Below are 21789 nucleotides of genomic sequence, written 5' to 3'. Positions count from 1 at the left end.
ATGTTTATCAATGGGTATAAAGCAATTAAAACATATTTGGTTGAATTAATAAAAATGGAGAAGTGGAAATAAACGTTGCACCTATTTTTTTTTGCATTGTGGAGCATGTGCAAATACCTAAGTTTGATTCTGTCCTGGTTGTTATATAAGGGTAGTTTGTATGTTAACTGCATGTATGTATGGGTCTACTCCTGGTAATGTGTTTCCTTCTCTACTTCAAAAATATAGTAACTGGCTACTGATGAATTTTACACTAGTGTATGTGAATGTGATTAAGAAAATTTAGACTGTAGGGTCTGCAGCGGCAGGGACTGATGTAAATGATAACTATCCCTGTAATGTCACCTGAAATGTTTGGTGAAGGAGGAATGGTGGACTGTGGCTTTCTTTTTCATAAAACAAGCACATTGCATTCAAGTTAGGGGTCTCTGAGTTCTGAATGGGTAGTGCTTTAAAATTGCATTCCTTTATTTGGAGCATTCACTGTTAAGTTCCAAACTGTCGACTCAAAGAAAGAAAAGCTGAAGAGCTATACATCAGGAGCAGGAAAATGACTGAGCAACTGTATACATGCCTAATATCACCATGCTTAATGCCAAATATAAGTTGGAATGGTGTAAAGGTTGCTGCCATTGGACTCTGGAGTTCTGTGAAGTAATACATTCAACTTTATCATCTGGCAGTCTAACAGGCAAGTCTAGATTTGCTGGATCACAGGAGGACACTGAATGCTTGATGCCACCCAAAAACATTTGGTGGAGCAGTAGTAATGGACTGGGGATTGTTTCTTTGTGTTGGGCTCTGGCCCCTGACTAAAGTGAAAGCAAAACCTTCATACTACATTATACAATAATGTCTTTGGGGGTTATGTAATAAAAGGCACTAAGTTTGCCCAGGAGCAGTAACCCATAGCAACAATTCAGCAGGTAGAATTTACTGGTCATCTGTTTAAAAGTAAACATCTTATTTGTTGCTATAGGTTACTGCTCCTGGGTAAACTTAGAGCCTTTTATTACATGTGGGGGTTTGTCTTTTGTTATACGTTTGGGAAAGGCTGTTTCCTGTTTCATCTCAATAATGTCTCCATACACAAGGTATATAGTTGGTTGGCTGATAAGGGAGTAGAAGAACGTGACAGGCCTGCAAAGAGCCATGATCCCAACCCAACACTTATGAGATGAACTGAATATTACACAAACTCACTATTGCCTTTGTGGCTAAAATTAATCAAATCTTACCAATAATGTTAATATGAAAAAGTGTGCCAAACAAGACATTGATAAAGACACTTCTCAAAATCCCTTAGGAATGAATAGAAAGTGGGTGAGTTTTTCTGTGGTGAGCTCTAATCTCACATTTTGATAAATCTGCCCCTTGAATGTAACTGTATTTTGTAGTTATTTGTATTTTAATTCTGTACTGACCGATGTGTAGAAAAGAAGAGGAACGTATAGTTTGACACGTGTAGATCTGAGATTGTTTTCTGTCTTTTTTTTTAATCCACCAGAAGATAGTCTTGTGAACTCAATAAATAAACATGTTTCTATGTCCTACATGGTCTAAGAACACAGTAAAGTAATTTGTTGTTTCTGGGTTGATATATCATTTATCCTACTGCAGCCAAGGGGGGTTAAAGCCATAGTATTGTCAACTCCAGCCTTCCAGGCTTTTAACAGATTTATCTGTTCTAGCTGAGCACCTCTTTAGGATCTTATCACAAAACATTTTGACAGATCCCAGCATTAAGCTACTAATAGCCTATTGCCATTGTATCCTGCTGAATGATAGGATCAGTGGAATGGCAGCCTTTTAGGCACTGGTGTGGCCCCCACTTTTTCTTCCACTCTTGTCACTCAGCCTGGGGGAAAGATGAGAACCTTGGCTTTCATTGCTTTCTGAAGCCTACATCTGTTTAGGAGAATTTGTCAGACTTTGCTTCCTGATGGTGGAAAATGCATTTTATCACTGGAGGCAAGGACTCAAGGCCATATTGTTTCTCCATCAGTTTCCATCTTTCTGAACTGTAAAGATCTATGTTCTTATTAGCATATTTATTATATTGCATCTTACAACTGAAAAGATGTCCACTTATAATTTTATGTCAAGTTAAAGGGGTCATCTCAGCGTACTAAAAAGAGAGAAGGCTTTTTGTTGCTTCCTTGACGTACATGTTGTGTTTTATAGCCATTACTTTTCACTTACTGTATTTAAAAAAGTATGAACAAATGTTTAAATTCAGGAAGGTTCCTTTTATGAGCTCGCAATAGCTTTCCTAGCCAATTTTTTCTAGACTTTTTCTAGAGCTTACAATTTCCTTTTCCCCTTAATTGAACACATGGTGCTATCATGAATTTGGGCATCACAGAAAAACTGAGAACTAGTGTTATTTTGTTACTGTATGTCCTGTTAATATGTTTGGGAAAACAGCGCCAGTACTGGAATGTAAGACAATCTTCTGTACCAATGGGAGCAGTGAAAGCATGTCTGTGCTATCCACCCATCCATTCATCCTTATTACGTGGATCAATGAGCCTTTCAGTGCAGAGCCTCAGTGGGTAGGTTAAGGCAGCCAGTGCTGAACATGTCAGAGTTTCGTTCTTTCAACTTTCGCCTTTGAAGGTTTTTCCTTTCGTATTAACAGTGCTCCCTGGGTCTTCAGCTGGACTTATTTGTTGTTTTGTTTTGTTTGAATGGCAGACTTTGCAGAATGTTTTGCATCCATGAACACATTGGTACACACATTATATACTGCAGAATACCCACATCATAGAATCTTTTTTGTTTGAATCCAATGTATATAGATTGGTGACCACACTCTCTTGGTATTGGCACTGAGATGCTATCCCCACCCCTGACTTAAGTACTGAGGGAGGCATTTATTCCTTTTCAAAGTAAAAAGCCGAAGCAAATCCAAGCTTGAAAACACTTACTTGGTACTGCAAATTCACCAAGGACTGTTTAGTAAATCACACTTTTATAATGTAGAGTTTGGTGAATTGAAGTTATCCCATCCAAGGTCTGTGCTTTGTTGCAGCTTCCCTTACTCATTGGGAAGATTAATGTGCCTGCCAAGGTGAGCAGTCCTTTGGTGTAGCAGAAAGGAAGGGGGCTGTGTACTAAAAGTTTAGATCAGTTCTGGTACTCCATATCAGAAGGTGGTGACCTGTTTGAAAGCAAATATACCATTGGTTTCTATGGGTTACCAGACCTGGTACAAGCTTTTCCACATCAAATAATTAGCCTGGGAGTGGTTAGGATCCCATGTGATACCAACACCATAATACATCACTCCCCCTGCTGTGTATATATAGGCAAGGAGTATAGATATGTCTATAAATCATCATTATTAACATAGAGGGTGATGTGTATGTACTGTCCAGAGCCAGGGGAAGGCAGGTCCCAAAGATGTACATTCAAGTAAAGGGACCTTGTTAAGGGGTATTTGTCAATGTATGTCCACCTCTGTGTTTATAAAGGCCCATCATGTAGGAAATTGGAGTGTTGGTAAATGCCAGATTAGATGAACCAATACAAGGATAGAATGGAATTTTATCCAGAGTAGGTGTGGAAAATGGGACTGCTTATATTTCTCAAATGCCACTGCCTGGTTATTAAATAAACTGTTAGGAGAACAGTTGGCACCTTAGGTATACTTCCTCTTGAAGTGGTGGTTCACCTTCAAGTTAACTTTTAGTACTTTATAGAATGGCTAATTCTAGGCAACTGTTCAATTGGCCTTCATTTTTTCTTTTTTATAGTTTTTGAATAATTTGCTTTCTTCTTTTGACTCTTTCCAGCTTTCAAATGAGGGTCACTGACCCCATCTAAAAAGCAAATGCTCTGTAAGATTACACATATATTATTATTATTGCTACCTTTTATTACTCATCTTTCGAAACAGACCCTCTCCTGTTCATATTTTCTCTTTTCCAAATTAGTGCATGGTTGCTAGGCTAATTTGGACCATAGCAACCAAATTGCTTGAATTGCAAACCGGAGAGCTGCTGAATACAAAAATAATGAAAAATTAAAACCAATTGCAAATTGCAAAAAAAAAACTATTCATAATTCCTTCCCCTTTAAACAAAACATCACCTTTTTCTGTCTATATATAACATGATATAAAAGCTGGACAACTTCCTCAAAGTTATCCTAAGTCTAGCCAGTCCAACACTTAATTTCATTTGATTATTTTAATATTCTAGCAGTTTACTATACATTCCTATAGGGAGTAATTTTACCTGCAGCCTGTTTTTGTTACAATTCCCAAATCATTGTCTTTTTATTGGACACCATAGACATCAGCAGGCTGGAGCTGAGAAGGAGCATTTGTACTTCTGAGATTTAACATTTTAAAATCATTATACAGGGGTGCAAAAAGGAAATGACTATATAATTGAAAATAAAAACATCTTGAAATCTTGATTGCCCAGAAAAGAGACGTGCTAATAAGCACATAATCCACAGTTATATTGCTTTCAAAATCTTTGTTTGTGTCTCTGAACCATGTATATTTAGCCAAGTGGACATTACTAGAGTATAAAACCTTACACTCAGTGAACTATTTAATATGTTGATGATTCATGGCCAGTATTTATAATACAAATAAAGGGCAATTGCAGCTAGCCTTAGAATTCTGCAGTCAATACATGACATTACTTTTAATGTGAAGGGCCCTCTAATTTACATTGGGACCTGTGTTATTGAGTCTATGCCATACAGTGCAGGTACCTATGAGCATTCAGACTTGTTTGTTTACACTGCAAGGTGTCAAGCTAATTCCTTTACTGATGGTTCTTTCAGTGTGAGCCAGTAAGAGAGTGTTGCTGTTGGCTTGATTCCTTTTAGCATTTCTGTTCAGAATATGTGGATAAACTTAAAAACATTAAAAAGGATCACTGGGGTTCATCAGTCCCAAAATGCCAAATTTCCCAATGCTCTCTGGCAATAGCCTGTAATTCATTCATGAATCATAAAGTGTGTCTCCACAAAACAATAAAAAAGTAAAACACTGAGGGTCTATAAAGCAGTGTATTTTAAAGGGTATTGAAAACATGCATGTATTTGTCATTTTCATGAGTAGCAACAATATGTACCTCATATTTTCAGATAGTGGTCCAAAAATGGTCCCAATCTGGGGAGCAAATATTTGGGAAGGTGTTAGTGCTCAGTGTTGGGAACATTTATTAGATGACTCAAGCAGTCAAAACATATTCTGACAAATGTACTCATGTACAGTATTTGTACAGTACAGTATTTGGTTTGTTTTGATATTTAGTGTTGCTAAATAGGAATTTAGATCAGCCTTCTGGATTCCCCACTTTGATCCCTAATAAATCTGTCCCTAATTCTTTCTACTTCAGCTCTTTCTTTTCACAAATTGTCCCTGTGGTGGTTATGTAATATAAGGTGCAACGTTATGCAACGTTAACCCTTCTTATCACCTATATCAACCAATCATGAAGTAGCTGGTAATCTGTTTTAAAGAACATCTCTTATTGGTTGGTGTGGGCTTCTGCCCGTGGGCAAACTTTGTGCATTTTATTACATATGGGGGTTAGACTTTAGGGCTACATGGCGCAACGTCTATAGATCCAACACGCTGAGGAAGCGAATGCGACAAGACGGATGCACAAAATATAATGTGAGTAATAGAAATCTCGCACCTAGAAACTGCATGCATCCAACGACTGTCGGGTGAAGACGCAACGTGCAGCGTTCACATCTGACAGGCGTGTCATGACGGATACATGCAGTTTGTCGGTGCGTTATTTCTATTACTTACATTATATTTGGTGCATCCGTCTTCTCGCATTCGCTTCCTCTCAGCGTGTCGGATCTGAAGACGTTGCGCCGTGTAGCCCTAAATACAGTATAAGAAAAATATACAAATATACAAAATAGACAAATTCTTTTATCAAAAAAAAAAAAAAACAAACACCCTCAAACATTAAATAGACATCAGTACAATATTTACAATATATCTCTCTGTCTGTACTTGACTGGGAGAATGTGCAGAACTGACAGGCTTACTTTTCTCACAAGCAGCTTCCGGAGTAACAGTTGGTGTGAGGATGCTATTCAGCATGGAGGAGGGTGGGACTTTGCTAGTTGCTAAGTGACATCATAGCTAGTGAGAAGCCACTCCCATTCAGCATTAGCTAGAACTGTCTCTCAGAGAAAGCACCCTCATTGCATGTAGTCATATGTCATTTTACAAAAAAAGTAAGCATTTCTGCTAAAGAAATATATTTGAAGATATTATTATTTCCACCTCAACTATCCATTCAGAGAATTTTAATTTCGCAATATATCCCCTTTAAGCCAGTTCCTAGATGATGTATAATAATTGCTTATTGTCAACATTAAGATTGGCACACGTGGATATATCTCCTCATTTAGCAAAGTCGCAGACTTGCAGATATTTGCCTCATTTGGCTGAAGCCACTTGTCTGACCCCAAGGCCAATGGTCAGATAATATTTGGGGTCCTGTGAAGACCTACACATATTATGCAGCAGCAGTGGGAACCCTTGTCCATAATTCAGAACAGGAGATGGGAGGTATGCAACTTCTTATAGCATGGAGTGTTATTGGACGCAAGTACCTGTAGTGTCTATATCTGCTTACAAAGAAGAATAATCACACATGTTATTTCTAGGTTGAGAAAGGAACAGATCAGGTAACTAAGGCTGAATGCCCCCCAACTGCCCCCATTGAGTTGAACAGGAAAGGCCTGAGCGTTTCAGTAGTGGGGCTTTTTTAGCCTGAAAACACTTATGAGCCTTTAGGGGCCAGGCCAGTTTTGGACTGGGACACCAGGGGCCCACCAAAAAACCATAGACCAGGGGCCTATTATTCTTCCTCTCCTCACTCTATTCTCCTAGTCTAATGTTTTATTCCATCTATTTAGCCTCTTTGTTTTCATACAAATAGGGAATTGACATGAAATAGGCCAAATGTTTAGCAGCATGAGGGCCCACTGATACCTGGAACCACAGGGAGTTTTCCTGGTATCCCGGTGGGCCAGTCCGACACTGGGCCAGGCCTTTCTCTGCAGGAGTGTTTTTGTTTTATCTTTATACTGCTGAGTTGATATAAAAAATGTTGAAAGGCATTTAAGTTGGTAAAAAAAATTCTTCATTTCTTCAGAAGGCCCCTTCGTTAGGCCAATAAGATACTTATCTACAATAAATATTTTGCTATTTTTCCTGACAAGTGTTTATAACAATTTGGCAGTTAGCGTGAATAGTTTCACAACCAATATGATTTCATCAGAGTGAACATAATGGCTGCTCCCACTTGAATAGGAATAAACATAGTATGAACTTTACCAATGAAGATTTACAGGTAGATGATTCTGCTGAGTACAAGGAAAGGAGTGCTCTTTTAGGGGGTTATTTATCAAAGGTTAGAGTTTTTTCATACCTCGAATAAACTCACAACTCAAATGGTATCTTATTAAAAGGGGTGCTATTGCGAAAATTAAAATTGAATATAAGCTTCAGCATACTGAAGTAAGAAACTTTCTTATTATCCCTCACTCTACATGTTTCTCTTCATTCTTTCTTCATGCAGGCTCTCAGAATTTCATTGACATTTAGATTCAATGTATCTTATAGGGGGCTTCCTTTTGCCTAGAAGATGTATTAGAGCTCAGTCTATTAAAATTGTTAGATATTATTAGATTTTGTTTAGAATCAGTGATTTCAGTGAACTCTAATTGATCTGCTAGGAAAGGAAGCCCCCCTATAAGAGATATTGGATCTAACTGTCAATGAATATCTGACACCCAACTGCTTCAAGAAGACAGAATAAAGAGAAACAGATGCTGAGAGAAGAATAGTGAAAATAAACTTGATTATTTCAGAAAGGATGCATAAATGATTTTTAGAAAGTTTCTTATTCTGATGTAACATATTAAAATTAAATTTTTGTGATAGTTCCCCCTTTAAGAAAAAACTTGAATGGAAAAAACTTCATTTTGCGAGTTTGAGTTGCGAAACCTGAAAACTTGATTAATCTAGTTTTCCACGGGAAAAAAATCAAATCACTCGATTTCTTCGAGTTTTCGGGCAAAACCATCCAAAAAAAAAACAAAAACTCGAACATCATGAAGGCTAATAACATCTTCAAATGGTTCAAGGAACCTCTGCCATTGACTCCTACATAACCTTTGCGGATTTTAGATGGTGTATTTTCAGATTCGAGCTATTTCCATGGTATTCTAAATATTTAAAAACTCTTTCAAAAACTCAAAAGATTCAAGTTTTCTTTTTAAACTGAAAATGTGAGTTTTGACCAATAAAACAACTAGGAAACTCAAATTTTCATGGAAAACACAACCCGTACCTTAATAAATTACCACCTTATTGTAAGAACAGCCTGCATTATAAACTGGTGTCATGCTACTTTCAAACGTATTTCCGTTATACTGCAGATTCTGGGGATTACCTCATAGAAAAGTAAACTTTAAGTAGGAAATTCAGTGAGTTTACAGAATATTTTATCCATGAGGCCACATATACACAATGTTCTGTCTCTTAAATTATACTTCCATGTTTTATACTGAGAGGTGAATATAACTTACAGGTAAGGGCCTAAAAGACCGATGCTCTGTTTTGTTCAACCTATCATGTTACCTTAGTTAAATAGCAGAATAACTACAAATATATGCTGTATTCTTGCCATTTGTATCTATATTTAGGGAAGAGAAGATTTTTACATAATAGCTACACGGTATTAAATGCAGTCACACCTATAAAACTTTCATAATTATGATCAAACACCAGGTATGTGTTCTCTAACTTGTTCCAAACTGTTCCAATGCAAGTCTTTGTGTAGAAATGCCAAGTTGGAAAATTCATTAACTGAACTGATTGACACAGTCTGGATCATGTATACATAGACTAGTAAATAAAGTGCTTATTGTACAACCCTGACTACTTGTGTTCTGGAATGTGCACATAGCATCTCTCCTTATCCTGTATTCTTATCATGCCAATATAGGGAATTCCTTTTTCAGGGACCCTTAGCTGCTCATTTGAGTTGTCAGTCTTGGCTTAGGCTATAAGTTGCTATTCTCAGCCATGGCTACCAACAGCCTGCTGCAGCTCACTGCCATTTTTAATAGGCTATATCCTGTAGCCCACTGGAACAAAGACTTCTGAGCAACAATTAAGAATAGTATATATTATTTATGTGTTTACAGCAAAAAAAAAATCTGAGACTGATAAGGACCAAGGTACGCTACGATCCCACAAATGGTTGAATTGATATTCGGTCAACCGTTGGTCCTAACTTGGCATAATTAGCCATTCATTCAAAGTCTGTGTTTGTGAGCACAGGGCAACGCAGTGACCATCAAAAATGAACAATCAGTCTAAACAAGGCAGCCTAAGAATAACCTAGAGCCAAGGTCTAAGCCTCTGGGGCACTTAGATTTATTAAAGTTGTTTTTTTCCAGAAAAAAATCTAGTTTTCAAGGGTATTTTTAAATTGATTTTTCGGGTTAAAAAACCCAAAATTTTTCAGGTTATTTTTAAAGAACTCGTACTTTTCTTGATTTATTATACCCGACCCTGGAAATAGCTCAAATTTGAAAATACACCATCTAAAACCTGTCAAGGTCATGTATAAAAAAATAAAAAACAAAATATTAACTTCCCAAACAGAGTGTGCTCTCCAGTTCAGTAACAAAAAAGGTTCTCTCCAACCTCCGATAAAATTCAAATGTTCCACAAGGTCCTACTAATCATATCTCAAAAGATGGGGAAATGGAGAAAAAAAAACAAGTAAAAATATAGTGCAACAATCTTGATAAAATTACACCTCCGTGTAATTGCATTCTCACATTATCAGTGTTGAAACCCATCTCAGAACTCTGGTGCAAGTGGACTTAATTTCATGCATACTTAAAACACCATCAAATATAATGCACTATGCTGATTAGCAAAGAAAAGTTTTTTTAAAAGTAGGTAGGTACCCACACGGTTTTACCCCTGTTTCTGGTAGTTGATTATACTCACAGACGGCCAGAATTAGTTTCAGATGTCAATAGTATAATTTGTTCCCCCGAACCCTTCCTTTGGACAACAAAGAATGGCGTGTGCAGAAAGCGTTTTATAATGCTTTAATAAAAAATACATTGCACTTAGAATGTTTTTCTTTTTAAAATCACTTTTAAAACCAAAAGCGGAGTTCCTCTCCTAAGAGCGGTGCCTCCAGCAGTGTATGCTGAGATATCTCTTTTGCAAGCGGTTGTTCCGCCGTATGTACTGAGATGTCTGTGGCGTTCATCATGTCCGTATTGCTTCCACTTACGTCACCGCTGACGCGTTTCTCCAGATAGGCTTCTTCCTTGAGCGATCATGATTTTTCGGGTTAAAAAAAAACTAATTTTTTTTTAAAGAACTTAAACTTTTCTAAATTTATTATACCCCGACCCTGGAAATAGCTCAAATTGGAAAATACACCATCTAAAACCTGTCAATGTCATGTAGAAGTTACTGGCAGAAGTCCCTTGAACCATTTGAAGATATTAATAGCCTTCATGATGTTTGAGTTTTTTTGAGTGATTCGAGGTTTTTTTTGTCAAAAACTAAATTTTTGCATTTGAGTATTCGAGTTTTTCATCCCGACTACACTGATTCGAGTTTTTTGCATTCGAGTTTTTTCTTAAACTAGAAACCATTCGAGTAGTGAGTTCATTCAAGGTATAAAAAAACTCACATACCTCTAAACCTTGACCATTGATCAAGGTTAGATAACCCCCTTAATCCAGCATTCTTGCCAAATGGAGGGCCTGAGAGATATGTGTGGATAAAAAATTGAACAAGAGATTAGTAAGGATTGGGGCTTGGGTATTAAACTTTAAATAAAACTTACATTTGGGCCTCAAATTAAACAACTGCACTAAAAAAGTAAAACAATTTTCTGATGTCTAATGGCACACAGTTGCTGGTATTCATTTGTAAGAACTGGATAGATGCATGCAGAGTGTCTGGTCCAGAGCGGTCTAGATGATGGAATGATTCATAGCACTTTGAGACTTACCCCCAGTTTTTATTGTCTGCATATGGATACAATAATACAAAGCCGTATTGTGGAGAAAAAGTCAAACTGCCCATAAGCACAAACCTCACGTAATAATCTGGAGGTCATCAATCCAGCACTATGCAAGCTTTCAAGTCCATTTAAAATTCACAGTGAAACAGCCCCAAGCAATGGCATTTTTGGCAGTGACCCCATGATGTATAGCACATAGCCTTCTGATGTGAATTTTCCACAGGTGTGGCATGACTTCATTATCCTGATTCATTCGCTTGCAGGCAGACATCAGACAAGAGACAAGCCTACACTGTACATAGCATGCGGGCAACTAGATCTGTAAGCAGGAACACTGCTAGTTCTGTTCATAAATTACACTTTGACAACAACTTTGTGTGTGTGTATGTGTTTTAATCTTTCGGCTACTTAGGTTTTCGCTTCCTGTGAAGGTTCGTATCCTGAGCAATGTCTGCTTCTGCCCAAGGTCTAATGTTACTGAAAAGTGTCTTTCTGAAGATTTCTTCAGCCCTTAAGCAGTCTATTTAAAGCACTAAAAATGTGGTAAAATTACATTCTCAGAGGAAGAAAGTGCAACACTGACAAGTTAATGGCATCGGAATGCACTAAAGTAAACGACGTCACCCACGAACAAGAAAATCATTGTGCCCTGATGATGTCACTTTAGGAAACTAATTACACGCTAAACAAATCTCTCATTTTACCATTCAGTTTAAGGACTCATGGAACATTGCCTTTGTATATATGTGCAACGATAGACTCCATCTATAACCAAGTATCTTGTGGGGGAATAAAAATAATGAATCACTAAAGTACTGTAGTCATTTTATTAATTGACTACCCATTTGCTATACTTGGATCTGTGGCAACACAATGGAGTGTTATGTGAATGAATGATCCACATACTCTCTTTATACATTGTTAGTTTTTTCTGATACTGTGTGTATGTGTGTGTGTGTATATGCTTAAAGAGACACAGTTAGGGTTGCAATGTTGATATGCAATTAAGATATTTTTCAGAAACACTCCTGACGATACACATCCATAGTTTAAGTATGATGGCTTATTTTTTAATATTGCAGCTAACGCCTAAACATCCAATTGTTTGGTGAGGTTGCAAGATGAGTGGATTTATCCCAACATTGCCACCTTGAGCTAGTTGCTATAGGGGCAAACCAATCTTTTGGCCCCTGATTCAACAATGGGATCATAATGGCTGCCAATGCAGGCCATGGGGAAATCAAGCCTGACCAATTGATAGCTGGCAAATTTTGTCCAAATATCAGTTGAGCAGGTACCGAATAAACTACCAACTCAGAGGGAGCCATATATTTACCTGTTTTCAATTCCAGAATGGGGAGAAATACTAACAAGATAATTATTCTCTCTGGATCAGAAATTTGATTTTACCATAGATCAGTATTTTAGCATTTTTTCAGGGGATCTTAATTATTGTTTTCAGGGGTATCATGATAACCCACTCTAAATAGCATGGGGTCCCAAGAATCAATGCCCTAGGGCATTACAGCAACGTTTCGGGTCACACCTGACCCTTTGTCAAGCTTATCTGACATTTTACAACACACCAATTTATACCCCCACCTCTCCACCTAGTGGTTGATACATAACATGTGATAGATAACATATTAACCTTTTAAATATCTAACAATGTTTCCAACATATTAACCTTTTTAAATATCCAACAATGTTTCCAATAATGCAAAAGATAACACGATTCATGTGTAGCAAATCTGTGAAAAAATACAAAATAGAGACATAAAAATTGTTAAAATATTTTATATAAAGATTGTTTTATCTAAAAATAGGTTTCAGATCATATTCTTTGTTTAAACCTAGAGGGGCTAATGTTTCGAGCTTCCTAATCCAGGAAGCCTCCTTGAATAGTAACTCTTTGAGTCTATCACCCCCTCTACGTTTTGGTTCTACTACCTCAATGATCTGAAACCGCAATTGGTTCACATTATGTCCCAATGCATTAAAATGACCTGCAACTGCCTGCTCCTTTTTGCCGGTCGTAATCGCAGACTTTTGTTCACGAATACGTTCCCGGACGGTTCTAGTTGTCTGTCCCACATACGCAAGCCCACATGGGCATTTGATAACATACACAGCGTAGGTGGAACTACAAGTGAACCGCCCGGGAATCTGAATTGGATTACCCTTCCTTGGATGGTATAAAAATTCGCCCTTTTGGACATTGGAGCAGCAGTTGCAGTCAAGACATGGAAAAGTTCCTTTTTTATTCCCATATTTCAAATCTACATTTTTCGTGCTCAAGTCAGATTTAACTAATACTGAACCTAGATTCCTCCCTTTCTTATAGGCTTCAATTTGAGGAAAATTGTCTTTTAAAAGAGACCAATGGCCTCTTAAAATTTTTGCTATATGTCTACTTAAGACATTGTAGCGTGTTACAAATGCTACATGATTGCCAGTTTTTTTCTCTTTCTTTTCAAACATATCAACCCTACTTTTTGTTTTCATATCAGCACATTGTTTGTTCAAGAGGTCTTTTGGATATCCCCTTACTTGAAATTTCTGACACATTTCTGATAGTCTCACTTCTGCTTTATCATCCGCCGTCCAACAACAATCTCAGACCAACGTGCAGTCCACTCACATCTACTTTGCACTTCACCCCTGCAACTCTAGATGAAGTCAGCAAACTTCTAGCCAGCTCAAAACCCACCACCTGCTCCCTTGACCCCATACCCTCTCGCCTTCTCCACCCAATCTCTGATACACTCTCTCCTGCACTTACCCACCTATTCAATCTTTCACTCTCTACTGGTACCTTTCCATCATTATACAAACAAGCACTAATCACTCCTATCCTCAAAAAACCTTCCCTTGATCCCAGCTCTCCCACTAACTATCGACCGGTCTCCCTTCTTCCATTCGCCTCCAAATTACTAGAAAGGCTTGTTTATAAACGCCTGATCCAGCATCTCACTCACAACTCCCTCCTCGACCCCTTGCAATCTGGCTTCCGCCCATCACACTCGACTGAAACTGCCCTCACCAAAGTAACCAATGATCTTCTATTGGCAAAGTCTAAAGGTCATTATTCCATTCTAATCCTACTAGATCTCTCTGCAGCCTTTGACACAGTTGACCACACACTCCTCCTTGACATTCTACACTCATCTGGCATTCGGGACACTGCTCTTTCATGGTTTACATCTTATCTGTCTGACCGTTCCTTTAAAGTTTCCTTCTCTAACTCTACTTCTACTACTTTCCCACTCTCTGTTGGAGTTCCTCAAGGCTCTGTTCTTGGCCCCCTGCTGTTCTCGCTCTATACAACTTCACTAGGAAAACTCATTCAGTCATTTGGACTTCAGTATCACCTTTATGCTGATGACACCCAACTCTACTTGTCTACTCCTGATCTTTCTAATTCTGTCCTTTCCCAAGTCACAGACTGTCTCTCTGCTGTCTCCTCCTGGATGTCACAGCGCCACCTGAAACTGAACCTTTCTAAAACAGAACTCATCATATTTCCTTCAAGATCTTCCCCTGTCCCTCAGATATCACTCACCGTAAACAACACCACCTTTCATTCCACCACACAGGCACGCTGCCTAGGAGTTATCTTAGACTCTCATCTGTCTTTTTCACCACACATTCAAACACTTGCAAAATCTTGCCGTATTCAACTGCGCAACATTGCTCGAATACGACCCTATCTCAGTTCAGAATCAACTAAAACACTGATTCAGTCTCTCATCATCTCCCGCCTTGATTACTGCAACTTACTCCTCCAGGTATTCCAACAAGTCACCTTTCACAACTCCAATCTGTTCTAAACGCGGCCGCTAGACTCATTCATCTAGCTCGCCGCTCAACATCAGCTGCTCCCATATGTATGTCCCTTCACTGGCTCCCAATCTCTTCTAGAATCAAATTCAAATTACTTACACTCACATTCAAGGCCCTTAATAATGAAACCCCTCCCTATATTTCATCTCTAATCTCCAAATACACTCCTTCACGAAACCTACGCTCTGCTTCTGATCTTCGCCTCACTTCTCCTCTGGTCACTTCTGCCCATTCTCGTCTACAAGACTTCTCTCGGGCTTCTGCTTTTCTCTGGAACTCTCTGCCACAAGCTGTCAGACTTTCTCCTTCCTTCCAAACTTTCAAGCGCTCCTTAAAGACCCATCTGTTTAATGAGGCCTATTCGTTGTACCTTAATTAATCATTGCTGTATCAAAAATGACAAAGTGTTTATATGATCCTTTTGTCTCAATTGTACCCTAACCTTTTAGTTTGTAAACCCTATTGTACTCTGTAATCCTTGTCTGTTAGCCACCCTTTATTCCCTGTTTGCTATAACTGCAGTAAAGCACTGCGTATCTTGACAGCGCTATATAAATAAATGATGATGATGATGATGATAACTATCCGTTTGACCCTTACCAACTGTGATTTGGGTAGAGCCTTTTTCAGCTGCGGCGGATGAAAAGAGTTGAAATGTAGTAAAAGGTTACGATCTGTTGGTTTTTACATATAAATCAGTGAGTAATCTGTTATTTTGTTTATACACGAGTGTGTCTAGAAAGGGGATCTCAGTTTGACTAGAGTTCAGTGTAAATCTGATTTGACCAAGAGCATTATTCATTTCCGAAACAAATGCCTCAAGGGTCCAATGGGGCCCCGTCCATAGCGCAAACACATCATCGATGTACCGAATCCACATCGTACAGTAGTTTTTATATAAATTATTCGTATATACGAATCTTTTCTCAAATTGATTCATGAATATGTTTGCGTAGGAGGGGGCCACATTGGACCCCATTGCTGTACCTTTGATTTGCATAAAGAATTCCTCCTCGAATGAAAAATAGTTATTATGCAGCAATAAAGATAGACATTGAATTACAAACTTTTTTTGAGCACCATCCATGGATTGGTCCCCCAGAAGTTCCACTGTGACAGCCTCTACACCCCCATCATGTGGGATGGAGGTGTAGAGGCTCTCTACATCCAGGGTGACCAAAAACCACTCACTCACATCTTCCGTTATTTGTTCTACTTTTTTTTTAGAAATTCACTGGTATCTTGGATATAAGATTGATGCTCCTTTACATAAGGTCTAATTATCTTATCCACAAAAATTGCAATGGGGGACAAAACAGAATCCACACTGGAGACAATAGGCCTCCCAGGTGGATGTTCAAGCCTCTTGTGTATTTTAGGTAAAATATACAAGAGAGGGGTCAGTGGATATGGTTGTTGTAGATAAAACGCCAATTTGCTATCAATAACCTGTAAATTTAAGGCCTCTTCTAATAGTGCCTTGATTTTCGCTTGAATCCCACCAACAGGATTACTATTAAGTTTTTGGTAAGTAGATGAATTGCGCTATGGACGGGGCCCCATTGGACCCTTGAGGCATTTGTTTCGGAAATGAATAATTCTCTTGGTCAAATCAGATTTACACTGAACTCTAGTCGAACTGAGATCCCCTTTCTAGACACGCTTGTGTATAAACAAAATAACAGATTACTCACTGATTTATATGTGAAACCAACAGATCGTAACCTTTTACTACATTTCAACTCTTTTCATCCGCCGCAGCTGAAAAAGGCTCTACCCAAATCACAGTTGACAAGGGTCAAACGGATAGTTACGGCGGATGATAAAGCAGAAGTGAGACTATCAGAAATGTGTCAGAAATTTCAAGTAAGGGGATATCCAAAAGACCTCTTGAACAAACAATGTGCTGATATGAAAACAAAAAGTAGGGTTGATATGTTTGAAAAGAAAGAGAAAAAAACTGGCAATCATGTAGCATTTGTAACACGCTACAATGTCTTAAGTAGACATATAGCAAAAATTTTAAGAGGCCATTGGTCTCTTTTAAAAGACAATTTTCCTCAAATTGAAGCCTTTAAGAGACCCCCAGTTATTGCCTATAAGAAAGGGAGGAATCTAGGTTCAGTATTAGTTAAATCTGACTTGAGCACGAAAAATGTAGATTTGAAATATGGGAATAAAAAAGGAACTTTTCCATGTCTTGACTGCAACTGCTGCTCCAATGTCCAAAAGGGCGAATTTTTATACTATCCAAGGAAGGGTAATCCAATTCAGATTCCCGGGCAGTTTACTTGTAGTTCCACCTACGCTGTGTATGTTATCAAATGCCCATGTGGGCTTGCGTATGTGGGACAGACAACTAGAACCGTCCGGGAACGTATTCGTGAACATAAGTCTGCGATTAGGACCGGCAAAAAGGAGCAAGCAGTTGCAGGTCATTTTAATGCATTGGGACATAATGTGAACCAATTGCGGTTTCAGATCATTGAGGTAGTAGAACCAAAACTTAGAGGGGGTGATAGACTCAAAGAGTTACTATTCAAGGAGGCTTCCTGGATTAGGAAGCTCGAAACATTAGCCCCTCTAGGTTTAAACAAAGAATATGATCTGAAACCTATTTTTAGATAAAACAATCTTTATATAAAATATTTTAACAATTTTTATGTCTCTATTTTGTATTTTTTCACAGATTTGCTACACATGAATCGTGTTATCTTTTGCATTATTGGAAACATTGTTGGATATTTAAAAAGGTTAATATGTTGGAAACATTGTTAGATATTTAAAAGGTTAATATGTTATCTATCACATGTTATGTATCAACCACTAGGTGGAGAGGTGGGGGTATAAATTGGTGTGTTGTAAAATGTCAGTTAATCTTGACAAAGGGTCAGGTGTGACCCGAAACGTTGCTGTAATGCCCTAAAGGGTTCCAATAAAGGCATTTTAATTTCTAAAAAGAAGGTGGTGCTGTTTCGTCTTGTACTACTAATTGTAAAGGGAGCAACAGTAGTAGTAGGAACCACCAGTAGTCCGGTAACTGCTTGTATCATTCAGATGGCAAACGTGAAGCATTATATTTGGGTGCTCAAAGGTTTCCTGCAGTTGTTGTACTACAATTCCCAGCATCCTACGTAGCTAAATAATGTGGTTTTTTTTCCAGTTAAATCAGCTGGATAAGGCTGCAGAGGCTGCCCATACATTCTTCATGGCAAATCCAGAGCACATGGAAATTCAGGAAAATTTGAAGAACTACCAAATCAATTCAGAAGCCCATCTGGTTGATAGAGAGAGAAGAACTCACATGGTAAGAAGAATGTGCATTGGCTCTGTTCTGTGTATTGAGTGGTTTCCAGCAGACTGACTCTGCATGGTTTGGGTACAATTAATGTAAATGACACTGAAATAAAACAGAGTCACAAGCTTCTGATTAGAAACTTGAGTAAATCCTTTGCTGTTGCAAAATAATCTCTGAGAATTTGGCTTCTAGTTTCTCACTTGTCAAACTAACACTGATCAGACCATTTATCTGCCATTTAAATTCTCAAATTTATTAAACTGGAGATTTCAGGTCTGTTAGGGGGGGCTGATTCTTGGCCTATGTTTATTCCCAGACCGAGAACCTACCCCAAGTGGCATAAGCCTAAGGGCTATGAAAAAAAGTGTGTTCAGTAACTGCATATTATATAATTAGATTCTGACAATCTAGTGACCTATAACAACCAACCGAGTAGCATTTAACGTTTTGCCTGCAGAACATTCAGTAGAACCCTTTTTTACTTCAAAGTTTATGAGGGCTCAGCTTGCGCCAGAGAAACTTTAGTATCCTGTCCCCAACTTTAAGTCTTTACTAAAGTGTATAGTCTCAATACTTCTTGGTATAGGAACAGATACTCCAATGTAGAATAAATGTTGCAGTACAGTTTCTGCATTGGAGTATCTGTTCCTATACCAAGAAGTATTGATTCAGTAGAACCCCCAAGGACCAAAAAAATCTGAGAATGTATATAAACAGAAAAAAGGCATAGACATACCCATTTGTACCATTGGGTGTCTTACTGTATATTTGTCCTAAAACCTATTTAAAAAAATGTAATATAATACATAATCTGATCCATTGGTGTACTCATATTTAGGGATGTAGCGAACTGTTCTGCTGCGAACTAGTTCGCGCGAACTTCGACCGTTCGCGTCCGCCGAATGTTCGCAAACGTTTGGGAACGTTCGCATTTTGAGTTCGCGTTCGATTCGAATACAAGTCGTTCGACCATTCGACCATTCGAATTCCTTCGACCGCTAAAAATCGAACGATTTCCATTCGTTCGAACGATTGTAAGCATTCGATCGAATGAAAAGCATTCGATCGAATGGCTTCGATCGTTCGATTCGAATGAAAATCCTTCGATCGAATGATTAAAATCATTCGATCGTTCGAATCGAACGATTTTAGCGGGTGTTCGAAGTTCGCGAACTGTCCGCGAACGTTCGCATTTTTTGCCGGTGTTCGCGAACGGCGTACGCGAACACCAAATCGGCAGTTCGCTACATCCCTACTCATATTAGAAAAAGTAGTGCTCAAATAGTATGTATTATTGCAGTAGGTGAAATGTCATCTATGAATATTCGGCCAGATCCAAGTGCCTGGCCAAACTGAATCCCAATCCAAAAAAATCACGTGATTTTTTTATCACACAAACAAAGAAATAGAAAAAATGTTTAAGCACACACAGCACGCAGTTCCCCAGACAGGGCAACAATCCAATATGCACATGCCCTCAAACGTGGTGGGCCTACTTCTTTTCTCCTAAATTTTATTTTCCAGTTATTAATGGGAGGCATTAGCTCACACAATTTGTCAGTAGCAGTGTATTAAATGTGATGGTGTTGAGCTGTTCTTCAACCACACAAAAGTTTTTTTTATTGTGAACCGATCGTTGGGCCCTAGGACCCACGATCGGATCAGCCTAATATCACCCACCTTGGGCATGGCCATACATGGGCAGATTTAAGCTGCCATTTTGGGTCCTTAGTTTGATTCAGCAGCTTATTTGAAGGGCCTCCCAAACCAATATCTGACTAAAATTGACCAGATCTCGATAGGGTAGGTTTGATTTTTCCTCCCTATCGATAATTACAGTGCTGCCTGCATATTCATAAGCAATAAGCAGTAGGTGGGTGAGCCACATAAGCACTGCTCTCCCATACCCAAAGTTCTCATACCCTAAGTTCCTATTCAGATTTGCATCTTAGGGGTAGACGCATTTGCCAATACTTACCACCTTCCATATGGGCTGCCGTGCCCCTTCCAATGCTACACTCTGCACTTCAAATTTTTAAAGATTGTATCTGGCACAATGTGCAGAATGTAGCCAAACCCCAGGTGGAAGTGCTTTTGAACTTTTGTCTGGGGTCTAGGTAAATGACACCTGTAATGTTAGCGGCACAAAACAAATTGAGTTATTTCAAATTTAAATTCCAGTATTTGTAGACAAATTACCAAATTGCAGCCCGTCTCTGTCTGTTTGACAATGCATTAGTCAGTACTACACATCTTGCAAATGCATCAGTGGAGGCCAAAACATTTTTGCATTTCATTACTAAATACGCTTCAGTAGCAGTCTTTAATCATATTTCTCTGCCACATGTACAATCTATGATTAAATCCACCATTGAGGGTGTACAGTTTCTTATACAAACAAGTGGGTTAATATGCTCATGATCTAATAAACATGCAATGTATTTACTGTATTAAAACTGGTCCTTAAAAGAGTATTAATTGTAAACTCCGAGTTATTTTGCACATTTATAACAGTAGACACTTATCATGTGCTTATTCTAAGTTAAACACTTTTGCCTTAGAAATTCCATCCAGAAAGAGCTTAGACAGTCAAAACTGCAGTGTGGGCGTTCGTAACTAGGAGACCATATAACATTACGTCAGACAGAGCAGAATAGTGTGGTGAAATATAATAGCATCCCAAATTCTAACCAAATCTGCAACTTTGCATAATAAAATACCTTTTTTAAAATGAATTTTTTGTGCTTGGCTTAACAGCTGGAAATTACATTTCCTTTTTAAATCATTATTGTGACTGAATGTAAAAAACAACTGCTGCTATGCTTGATTTTGCATATGTACATTTCAACACAAGAATGCACATGGGATGGCATGGGGATATTGCATTAATCGGCAGCAATGAATAATAAAGGATTGCTTTACTAATAATAAAGTACTGCATTTAACAAAGGATTTGTTTTTTAATGCAATGTGTACAAAGATAGTTGAAAGGCATCCGTATGTCTGATAACATTTATTCTACGTAGCTAAAATAAATAATGCAGAAACAAAGCAATTATTTATATATATTCCAACTTCTTCTTCACCACTTGGGTTTCTTGTGCCCAAATCAGCCTTTGTGAAACTAGAATCAGGACGGAATTGGAAAGACCTCAATTCGGCACTGGAGATATTAGTCTGTTGCCCTGACAGTGGTATTTGGGGTTTAGACAAAAAAGTGGTGAAAGAAATAGCTGCCTTTCATAGTGTGCTGATTCTGGTTAACGCATCTAAATCTTTTTTTTTTTATTATCAGTTGCTCGAGTAGCAGCTGAGTTCTTTTGGCAGATTTAATGTGATGTTGTGCGGAGTTATACTCAAATCTCTTATTACTGATGCAGACGTGTTTAGCAGTTTCTTGCAGTTGCCTTAAAACAAAATATACAGCCAGTTTGAAAAAATTATCCATCAGTTTGTATATTTTTGTCACTCATTATAATAAAACAAGCATCTGAAACAGAAACCGAGCTGGGAATTAATATGCAAGTATGGCTGGAGCCAACACAAAGTCCAGCGTGAGTGGTGGATGAGGTGCCAAAGGGT

General features: G+C 38.2%; 1 protein-coding gene across 2 annotated transcripts in view; it reads left to right on the top strand.

Annotated features, from left to right (window-relative positions):
* p3h2.L (prolyl 3-hydroxylase 2 L homeolog) overlaps positions 1-21789 on the top strand; it is a 109378-nt gene that overhangs the window by 61433 nt on the left and 26156 nt on the right. The window contains exon 2 of one of the 2 annotated variants that reach the window (XM_018263593.2): positions 18073-18216. The exons of the other annotated variant lie outside the window; for it this stretch is intronic. Coding sequence (XP_018119082.1) covers positions 18073-18216 — 144 coding nt within the window. The remainder of the gene's footprint in view (positions 1-18072; positions 18217-21789) is intronic. 2 annotated transcript variants of the gene reach the window in all.

This window comes from Xenopus laevis, chromosome 5L, assembly GCF_017654675.1.
Source record: "Xenopus laevis strain J_2021 chromosome 5L, Xenopus_laevis_v10.1, whole genome shotgun sequence".
Classification (NCBI taxonomy): Eukaryota; Metazoa; Chordata; class Amphibia; order Anura; family Pipidae; genus Xenopus; species Xenopus laevis.
Note: the sequence above shows the minus strand (reverse complement) of the source record. Positions and strands in the feature narration are given on the sequence as shown.